At 45.8% G+C, this 10,502-nt stretch overlaps 1 protein-coding gene and 1 non-coding gene across 2 annotated transcripts; both read right to left on the bottom strand.

Moving 5' to 3' along the window:
- Positions 1 to 1,438: 1,438 nt before the first annotated feature.
- On the bottom strand, positions 1,439 to 1,557 carry LOC120975042 (U5 spliceosomal RNA). The gene has a single exon (XR_005770887.1). It is a non-coding gene; the product is annotated as a U5 spliceosomal RNA (small nuclear RNA).
- Positions 1,558 to 2,263: 706 nt separating this feature from the next.
- Positions 2,264 to 5,267, bottom strand: LOC109750701 (cell division protein FtsZ homolog 1, chloroplastic). The gene is made up of 6 exons (XM_020309654.4): positions 4,936 to 5,267; positions 4,421 to 4,520; positions 3,996 to 4,225; positions 3,447 to 3,614; positions 2,922 to 3,155; positions 2,264 to 2,736 (listed from the first exon to the last, which is right to left on the bottom strand). Exons 1-6 carry the CDS (start codon positions 5,158 to 5,160, stop codon positions 2,482 to 2,484), a joined length of 1,212 nt encoding a protein of 403 aa, XP_020165243.1. The 5' UTR covers positions 5,161 to 5,267; the 3' UTR covers positions 2,264 to 2,481.
- Between the last annotated feature and the right edge of the window lie 5,235 nt (positions 5,268 to 10,502).

The raw sequence follows: 10,502 nt of genomic DNA, 5'->3' as shown, positions 1-10,502 counted from the left end.
ATGTTTGATAGCTGGCCAGACAGTAATGAGTATCATATTTCACGGTGTGATATAGTAAGTTTTACAATTTTAATTTATAACAATGGTTTGTCATGCCTTAACTAATGTTTTCTAAATTTTTAAAGCGTATGCATCGTTGCAGATTTTATTGCCATGGGATATTTGTGGGACATTTCTATTGTTTGTTCTTGATGAAAATAAAAAAGTTGTCTCAATTATGGATCCGATACCAATACCTATTTTGGGAAAAATTGTACTTAAAACTGTGGTCAACAACCTAAACCGTGCGCTCCAAGTTGCAAACCCTGCATTCAAAGACGACATCTCTAAATGGGAATGCAAAGTTCCTGTTGTTCCAACAAACTCACATGGGTATGAATCTTTTCAATGCATTACAAGATTAATTGATTTATTCAATAGGCAATGTAATATTTTTATAAATGCAGTGCCTTGTCGGGTTATTTGGTGTTTAATTTCATGCACTCATTGTGCGATGGACAGCTATATTTTCCCATACCCCAGGTTAGTATTTACACCATGCTTATTTGTATACACATTGCACATTATTTTGTTATAACAATGTTGCATAATGCATATGTAGGATTATTTTGAACTGAGAAAGCAATCTTTGGTGCATATTTTAAAGTATGAAGAGAATGAAGCTCAAAACAATATCCCATCAATTGAACGAAGCATCATAGATCGCATCAATAGATGGACCTTCATTGCTTCAAATGATGGACCTTCAAGAGATGCATAGTTGTGGTTTCTAAAATATCTTTTTGTAATAAATTATAATACAATTATTATGTCATCGTGCATTTTATGTGAAGACATGTTTCTGGATCATGTGTTACACGCGCGCTCATATCGTTGGCATAAGACACCATGATAAAGACAGTTGGCTCGGTAATAAAAACTCACTAACATAAAAAATAGATTCATAATAAATGTTTTTATTACTGATTATGGTCCGTGCGTTGGATCACAAAATATGTCACTCTTTTGAAAATATATTTTAATATTATATTATATCAATTCATTTTGTTTGAGATGTGCGTTGCACGTGCATGCTTACTAGAAGATATTTCAGCAAGGAGCTTCACGTGTGTAAAAATTCAGCCAGCAGGTATAGTAGTAAAAAAACGATCAGGCTGTAGAATTCAGCTAGTACTAGTAAAATTCAGTAAGCCTCACATCCGATGTAAAATTCATAAGTACGCCGGCCGCAGCGTGAGGCTCCTGCCGGTGTCTCGGACATGAAGCTATGCATTAATGGGTAAGGAGCGTACGTCCAGCACCTAGCAGCAAACGTTCCCCATAATTTAAGGGGGCAAATTTTCTAAAGCTAAGGTAGAGGGCTATTACAGGCACGAAGCAGAGTTCCGCATCCAATCATCCAAAGTTCGAATTGCAAAATTTAAAATTGAATTGTTGGGCCCTCCAGTTAAGGAGGATCCCCTTCAAAAATTAGCGTATGCTGCTAATTGCAGTGTGCACACGGTATTCTTTAGTAAAAGGCGAAAGAATAGTGCGCTTTGTGCCCGCTGCGCAGCTGCGTGCCTTTGAATGGAAGCCGTGGCCCTCCTTATATACTGCTGCATGGTAGCGCTGCGACTCCGAGCAGCGATGTGGGACTAATCGCTCTGGGAAATGAGAGCCTCCACTCCGCGCAGCCGCAAGTAGGTGGAAAAGGCCGAGGCAAAGGGCTCACGGCCGGGCAACCCTGTGGGCTTCTTGGCCCGGTGATACTTACTACCAAAGGCTACACGACGCAATACGAGATGCTTTCTTGTCCGGTGTTGTGCACTTGTGCTGCATATATTCTCATCGACAAAACCCCCTGAAATTTTTTTAAAAAAATGTTGTGTTGCATTCCCTCAAAAAAAAGAAGTTGTGTTGCAGACATGCATGGACGGATGTATATTGCTTGGACATGACTGGTTTTTCTTGATCTACTACTTGACAAATCTCATGTATGTCGACAACATTTTAGCATTTCTATTTTGGCAATATAAATAGGCAGGCGGGTACGCGCACCATATGACACTGGATCAAACTCTCCATGAGAATTCATAGTTTGCATTATTTGTAGCTTCCTTACTAGAAAAGACGGATGAAATTTGAAAGAGTTTGACAATTTCCGTAGTCCCCTCGTTTTCGAGCAAGAAAGTGGATACACTAACACGCAGAATCTAGCCGGATTCAACAATCGCACACAAGCTCATACACACCCACAAAATGCAACAGGCGAGACCTGGGGTTGCCAAAGCTGTCAACGAACAGAACACTTTCTAAACCAACCGAGTCAAGTGTCTGAACAATACATACACTAGGCGGGAACCTAATCACTACGCAAAACTAGTTTTAAGAGTGTTTACACAGCCAAAAAGAATAACACCGGCTAAAAATCTCTACTGCCTCGAGAAAGTGTGAACCACAGCCTCACAATTGCAAGGTTGTTTGCCTGCTGAACAGTGTTCAGGAGAAGAGCCTCCGGGACCATGTCGGGACGGCCACCGCCGGTTGTTGCGCCGCAGCAGCCGTTGCGAGGCTAGCCGCTTTTTCTTTCGCCTCCAGTATCCGTGCTCCCTTCGGGTCAGCCAGAAGGGACTTCTGGAAGGACTGCGGAAATCCTGTTGCGATGATGGTCACGTGGATCTCGCCGTTATAACGGTCGTCGACCACAGCTCCGAAAATTATGTTTGCCGAGGGATCAGCCAAGCTTGTCACGATCTGCAGAAAGTGAATGAGTGGTGGTTACTCTCAAAACAGTCAACAGTACATCACTTCCATGTCAATGACCTAAATATGCATGTATTGGTTCTACTGCCAGCTGTTTCGATGTTCTAATGGCCTTCATCAATTCTTCAAAGACCATCAAAGATAACGGTAAGGAGTCAGTGATGTTGTTCACGCACCTGAGAGACCTTGTTCACTTCTTGTAAAGTGATGTCCTTCCCACCAGTGATGTTGTACACGACACCAGTAGCTGCCTCAATGGATGACCCTATCAAAGGGGCAAGAGTTGCCTGCTCAGCAGCTTCTTGGGCACGGTTTTTGCTGGAAGAAACACCAACTCCAAGCATGGCAGTTCCAGAATTTTTCATCACAGCTTTCACATCAGCAAAATCAACATTCACGAGCCCAGGTATCTGCAGAATTTCAGATAAGTATTATGTCATCTTTATACTGCTATAAAGATGTCAATTGGTAGTGCCGATCTGTTCACATTTGGCTTACACCACATATTGAATTTGTCACAAATGGATGGAATTGAGGGCAAACTTAGAACTAAAAATCTTTTTAAGCATACAGTTTTGTTTTTAACAATAGCAAGAACAACCTTTTTAAGCATATAGTATTGTTTTTAACCATAGCAAAAACACACAACATTGTGCTAGTCACAACTAAGTAACTGCAGCATAGAGAAGGGGAAAACCCACCGTGATAATGTCTGATATTCCTTGGACACCCTGTCGAAGGACATCATCTGCCAGGAGAAATGCGTCTTGCAAGGGCATATTCTCATCAGCAATATCTAACAACCGATCATTTGGAATCACAATCAGAGTGTCAACACTTCTTTCAAGCTTCTCCAATGCTTCGAGTGCCTGAAGTGGTGACAAGAAATTAAAATAACTAGAGAAAAACAAAGTCTACTTAAGCAGGAGTGGTCCAAAAAGAAAGAGTAACACCGCAAACAGAAATTCCAATGACTAGCAATCAAATGAATTCATATCAGACAAATGATGGTAGTTAATAATCGAATGTATTTTAGGGGTATTTTCACAAAACAAATAGCAACAAACTGTATACAACAGCATTAGGGGACTGACGCTAAGACTACTGTAAGGACTGAAAATGACATTGCTGGAGGTAGGGCTAACTCTTGTAGCTAGCGTTTGCATAACAGTCTATATGATAAATAAATAAAAAGTGCCAACCTTAACCAAAATTACCAAATATTGCTCAACGAGGCACCAAAAATATACCTGTAGAGAGCGCTTGCGTCCTTCGAAGCTGAATGGGTAGGTGACAACACCGACAGTAAGATAACCGGCCTCCTTTGCTATCTGGGCAACAACTGGAGCAGCACCGGAGCCAGTACCACCTCCCATCCCAGCTGTTATGAAGACAAGGTCAGAATCTCGGAGGGCATTAGCTATCACTTCCTTTGATTCCTCGGCAGCTTGTTCTCCCAAATTAGGATTTCCACCAGTACCTGTTTGCACAGACATACTTAGTCTCGTTAACAATATGCGCTATTTACAGTGGAATTTGCAGTCCGCAACCATGTGTCATCTGGTATACTGTTTGATTTCTGTTCTATTTTTCAGCGCACCAACACAAAGTTTGCATTAGGGGCGAAAACGCCCATAAAGACATCCTTCTTTCATAAGAAGATAGGAAGTATTACCCAGCCCACGAGTCAATTGTTCTCCAATTTGTAGCGGATGTTGCGCCTGGGAATTCACAAGAGCCTGGGAGTCTGTGTTTATAGCATAAAACTCGATTCCCTGAAATTGTATAATGCATTCATCAGTATTTGAGAAAACAGACAATGAATGTGCAGTCATCGTCACTGTACAATTATACTGCATTAGACTTCCCTAGATGCTTCTGTGAAGGCAAGGAATAATTTTCAATCTATAAGCACACATTTTATTGTTTAGGAAACAATGTAGTAAGCATACATGAGCATTCGTCACACCAGCCTACATAGACTCGTATGCTGAACTAAAGCACACCACGGGTGGTGGCCTGGAACGGATGGGGAGGAAGGAAACAATGCCGCTGATTAACTCGCTCGCTTGCTAGGTTCGAATTTCAAATCAGACTAGGAAATGGATCTACACGCCGAGCACGGGGCAGAAAGGAACCCCAGTTCCGCGGGAGGAGGGGAGGAGGTCCAAGCAAGGGGCGCCGCGCTACCTGGAGGCCGCTGCCGATCATGCGGTTGACGGCGTTGTTGCCGCCGCCACCTACGCCCACGACCTTTATCCTCGCCGTCTCCACGGGCGCGAACGCGAAGGAGCACCGCACGGCCGCATGGCGCGGCCGCCGCGGGTGGTTCCGCCACCCGCCTCTATGGGGTCCCCGGGGAGGCAGACCCGGGAGGTGGAGGAGGGCGGAGGCCGACGAGGTGGACGGCGCCATTTTCCCTTGGCCGTGCGGGGAATGGGGGTGGGGAGAGGTGGCCGGGAGGAGAGGAGAGGGGATCTGGCGTGCAATACTCTAGGGTTTTGGGGAGATTTTGGAGGTTTTTGCTTGGCTGGTTTTTCGGAATCGACCAAATATCCCCTGTCGTGTCTACAGTACCTTCCCGGCTGCGGTCGGGTAGGTCTTTTTGTGTGTGTGTGTGGGGGGGGGGGGGGGGGTTGTCATTTCTTTCTTCTGCAAAATATCTGTAAAAAAAGGAAACGGTTCAGCAAAACATGAAAATGTGAGATGATACTTTTTGAAACTTCGGTGACTTTATTTAATCAAAAGACAGTTAGTAGTACATCGGTATGTTTGATACGCCAAGTCTAAGCGTGCCATGTACAATGGTGAAATTGACAAGATAACACATTTTTATCGTGTCGTTTGTGTCAAGAACAAACAAAGACGTGTTATTTTGTCAAATTTTCATGCATTATATGTACGTGCAAATGTAGGTTGCTCCCCAAGCTTCGAGGGTCTTTTGGATACACGGATTATGCATTTGTGAGCCTATGGTCAGCTTAGATCATGCTTTCAATCATTCATTACAGAATACATCACGTAGGGCAGAATACTATAGTAAAGAAGACCGCCCGACCTATTGTCAAAACTAAACTTGGCAATCTCATAAGCCGCCATGTTTGCATGGCGATTGATCTTGACGATCTTGAAATTATTTGTAAGCTTCATAATGCTTTGTGCTTTCCTCTTAAGATCAACAAAAGGGGACCTGTCAAGAAAATCATTTGCAGGAAAGCAGACCACAAAAGAGCTATCAGATTTTATAATAATAGATTTATTGAGACTGATACCGACATAGAGCCCGACAAGGCACGCATGAATCTTCGCTTCATCAACACGCGTGCACGACCCAATAAAATCCGAAGAAGAAAGGATGACTACTTGGATAAGCAAGCAACACAAATAATGGTAGCCATGACCAGTGTTTTGTTTGACTGATTAGACAATATTATTGACTAGTGGGCGTCTTCTTATGAGATTCATAACTTACAACACTTGTGTTACTTCTTTTGGCAACTAACACTTGATTGCATGTTTTGAAGGGATTAAGGCAAAATCCTATGACATGAGGTCGGTTTCTAGAATTTCTTTATTTGTTTGGCTGGCTAGAACACGGGCCCTGACCTTGGTTTCTATGGGAGCTCGGCCTCTGATGACCCTATCCGTTTTCTTATCTTCGCGAGCTCGGCGGAGGCCAAGGCGGCCTCATCGAGTTCCACGTTGGCAACCTCAGCTTTGTAGGCCTTTTTGAGCTCCCCCGTAAGGTATTTGTGCCATTCGAGACCGACATCTTCAGCTGTAGATAGGCGTAGGATGGGACCGCCATGAAATTCACATATGTGGGCCTGCCAAAGATCACGTGCTAGCCGGTCTGAAAGGGAGCGACCTCAAACTGTACGGTTTTGCTTCGGTAGTTGTGCTCGTCTCTGAAGATGACCTCGATCTCAATCTACGGCAGGGGACACACTGGGCGTCCCGACACCACCCCATGAAACCACACGTCCGACCTATGTAGACTAGACATTGAGATCTTCATCTTCTCTAGGGTGTTAGTGAAGATAATATTGAGGTCGTTGCCTCCATCCATTAGGACGCGTGAGAGGCAGCAACCCCCCATGATTGGATCTAGCACCAGGGCATGCTTGCCTGGATGGACGACGTCCTCGAGGTGATCCCCGACATCGAAGTTCAACATTTCCTAGGTCCACGCAAGCCGCTCGTTGGTTGCGTTTTCTACTGCGTAGATCACATGTCGCCCAAGTTTCTGGTTTCGGTGTGTATCCGCCATCGTGAATATCATATTCACGGATGTCTCGCGAGCGGGCTGACGGCTTTGTGGAGCCTGTACAACGCCTCGCTCGCGTTTCCACGCGAGGTGGTTAGGTTAGACCCCCAAGGCCTTCCCTTTCTCATCGTACATGTGGTTGACGGGGTGTGAGGGCGAGATGTCGAAAAGTTGACCTGATCCATCAGAGACCAGCTCAAAAGAGTCGAACGTGAGGGATTGGCATGGCGGGAGCTTGCCGTCCTCTTCTGATTCTCCGCACCGGGTTAGGTCTCCAATCAACGTCGCCATTACCTGGCGCGCCAACTAACGTGAGGGATTGGCCTGGCGGTAGGGTTCAGGACGAGATCAGAAGTACCGAGACAGGGTCTGCACACACTATTTACCCAGGTTTGGGCCTCCGAAGAGTCACCCCCTACATCTTCTTCTTCTTGTTATTCATGGCGAGGGGATACCTCATGTAGAGGATTACAATGGTGTACGAATTACTATCGAGAGTTTGGATCTAAGATTAGATGATGAATGAGGACCTAGATCTCCCTTTATAGACAAGAGAGGTCTAGGGTTTACATGGGGGTACATGTCATCTACGGCGCCGCCGCCCTCTAGTCTTGGAGAGCACGAAGGTCGCCCCCACCTCTTAGGGCTTCCTCCTAGTCTGGTCCTAGCGGGGCTTGTGTATCTGGCAAGGTCGAGCCCCTTTATGTTATGTACCCCGAGTACAGGAGCCCGTCAGCGGAACTTTCCGTTTATCTATATCCATTATGTAGCTCAAGTCGACACCCAATAAAACCCATATTGTGGTCCAACAACCAGAACGCTAATACCTAACCTAATTCCCTTCTATGTTTTACAAATCCATGCCACCACTGACATGATATGCGCCATACACCTATCCATGGTAAACCATTCCACGTTCCACCCACTCATCCTTGTTGCATTGTCCAGGCGCGACCATGTGGTGCGGCTGCTTTAGGTGGTATGGCAATGGCTTAGGAAAACATCGATAGATATTGTAGTGATATCAATCTAAATTTTTGTCGGTTTGCTTGTGTCTCTCTCAATGGTTCAAGGGATCTTTTAGTTATTACACACATCCAAATTTGTATCCGAGTTTACACCATATTTGCTATCCATTTGTTCCCGTTAGTATTTGTTTCCGGGGTTTCTATATTCGTTCCCACTTTCGAAAAGAAATGTGAAAACACATGTGGCAACACTTAGTTTCGTCCGCTTTTGCTCCATTTTCATCCCCGCTCGTGAACCAAACATGATGTTCGACTAAATGGGTAGTCGTTGCACCGGTCTTGATATCCTCAAGGATTTGACCGTATAAGCATTTTGTCGACCCTTGGATACCATGTGTAACCTCCGGATAGTCAGAGGCCACACACAATACTAGCCAAAATGAAGGTCACCCATGAGATTGAGAGCCTCTCTGCATGCCATAGTTGTGAGACTACTCGAGATGAGTGATGCCATTGAAGACAATGGCTGATGCGCCCTTGTAAGTGTCATCCTCACATATGCATACCACATGAACCACACATCTCAGTTGTATCTCCGAGACAACTACATTAACATTAATCTTTGAGCTCCTAATCGGAGGTAGGATCTATCGAGGAGCCAACATCGATGCCGTACTAGAAACCTTCGACCTCCCCCGTGCTACCTCTCCATCGTTACCTCCAAATCACAGATAAAGTTTTCCATAAATAGGTGGGTGGACATGGGGGGTGGAGGATTTCCTCATGGATTGCCTTAAGACATCTCCAAAGCGGCTCACCAAATCTCTTCTATATGTCTAGACCGAACTGTATGGACACTTTTAGGCCTCCAACATAGATTCTCGTCTTGGGCTGGACCCATTTGGACGTCCGAACCCCCACAATCCGCCCAAAAATTGGTGGGAGGTATGGGGGATTCCAAACGTCCGCCTCATTGGAGTCCTACAACCCGATCCCACCTAAAACTTTGGTCGGTTATAGAAGCATCGCCACATTTAGACCATCTCACCGACTCCCACCATCCCGCGACGAACCTTCGCTGTTCCACGCATACCACGTTCATGGTATGGCAACCGACGAGGCGCACCGAGGAGCATAATGGGCTATTAAAAAGTCGGCTGGGCACCCCAAACTCTACCTCCGAGCCCACTCTCTACATTTTATCACCTCTATTCATGGTCCAAGCCCCCTAGTTTGTCATCCGCCGTTTGTCGTCACCATGCTGTGGATAAAGATAATGCGATATAAGCAGTTGACGCCGATGTGTTGCGTTGAAATCGTAGTGGGGGTCCATGTTGTGGACGCCTGGTGGCAGGCTCGCATTGAGGCGAGCCAACATACAGGCTCTCCGGAGCCGAGCTCGTAGAAGGACTAGGAAGGTTACCCCATGGCGCTAGCGGATGTCCCGAAGGATGACGAGACGCCCGTGGAGGAGGAGGCGATGACCGTCGAGGTCGCGGCTCCGGCTGATGGGGCGGTCGACCACTTCTTAGTGCAAGAGACAACAAGTTCGACCACACTCCTAGACGAGCCCCGCGCAGTCATGGAGCAACTGGAGGTGGAGTGCAGATGCCGTTGCCCTCGTGGCGCTCCCGCGGACTTATAATTTGTCAACGAGAAACAGGTAGTGCTCGCTTCCGTGCAGAGGGCCCTCACGGTCAACCGCGAGCTCCGCATCAACGAGGCGTTGCGTGCCTTCCTCTTCGAGGAGCTTGGGGTTGAGGATGACGTGGAGACGAAGCAACATGATGACCATGCCAAAAGAGTCACACATCGACAACTTCGTGAGTTCGCGCCAATGGCCAATGACGATGGGGCCGACTCCTCTGATGCGGGGTCATCGACCTCAGCTCCGACAGCGAGGAGTAGGATTTATTAGAATAATTTTTATTTGTTTATTAGCGATCTTTTGCATTGTTAAAAAATTCTATGACCTAGTGAAATGACTCGGTGTCCGCCTTATTTGAGGTATAGGGTTGGATGATGTATGTGGGTACGGGCACGTCCGAACAACGCCCGCAGACATTTGGGGGTGTACATTTATGCCCTTACATAGGGCATTTATTTAAGAGAAATGTTTTGGGGCAAACCCGCTCACTCGCACTCCTTTTTTTTAAACACACGCACTTTCGTAAAACATGCGCGGGGCACTCTCTATGCAGCCCACAACCCGAACTTTCAAGGGCAAACAAGGGAGGTGATACGGCAATCTCCGAGCAAACTCATTGAAGTGGATCCTATTCACAGCCCGCAGCACCGCGCCACCCACTACCTAGACGAGCTAGACCGGTGCAGTCCGGGTTTTTTCTTGTTCGCTGCTTTACTGCAGCTTTTGTGTCATGATTTTATTTTGCTTATCTTATTTCTGCTTTTTTCCTTTTCCTTTTCTTTTGTTCTTTTTTAATACACGGTGACCCCTTTTTTCAGTGCATGATCAACAATTCTTTAGTATATAGTGAGCATTTTTAATATACACTAAACTT

This window comes from Aegilops tauschii, chromosome 2 (genome assembly GCF_002575655.3).
Source record: "Aegilops tauschii subsp. strangulata cultivar AL8/78 chromosome 2, Aet v6.0, whole genome shotgun sequence".
Taxonomy (NCBI): domain Eukaryota; kingdom Viridiplantae; phylum Streptophyta; class Magnoliopsida; order Poales; family Poaceae; genus Aegilops; species Aegilops tauschii.
This window is presented reverse-complemented; position numbering and strand designations above follow the sequence as displayed.

Bases quoted from the DNA above. Each gene is read 5' to 3' on its own strand.
- LOC109750701 (XM_020309654.4), bottom strand. From the start codon at position 5,160: ATGGCGCCGTCCACCTCGTCGGCCTCCGCCCTCCTCCACCTCCCGGGT. The intron at 4,521-4,935 runs GTAGCGCGGCGC...ATACAATTTCAG, and splicing joins TGATCGGCAGCGGCCTCCAG to GGAATCGAGTTTTATGCTAT. The intron at 3,156-3,446 runs GTGGGTTTTCCC...GAAATTCTGCAG, and splicing joins GAATATCAGACATTATCACG to ATACCTGGGCTCGTGAATGT.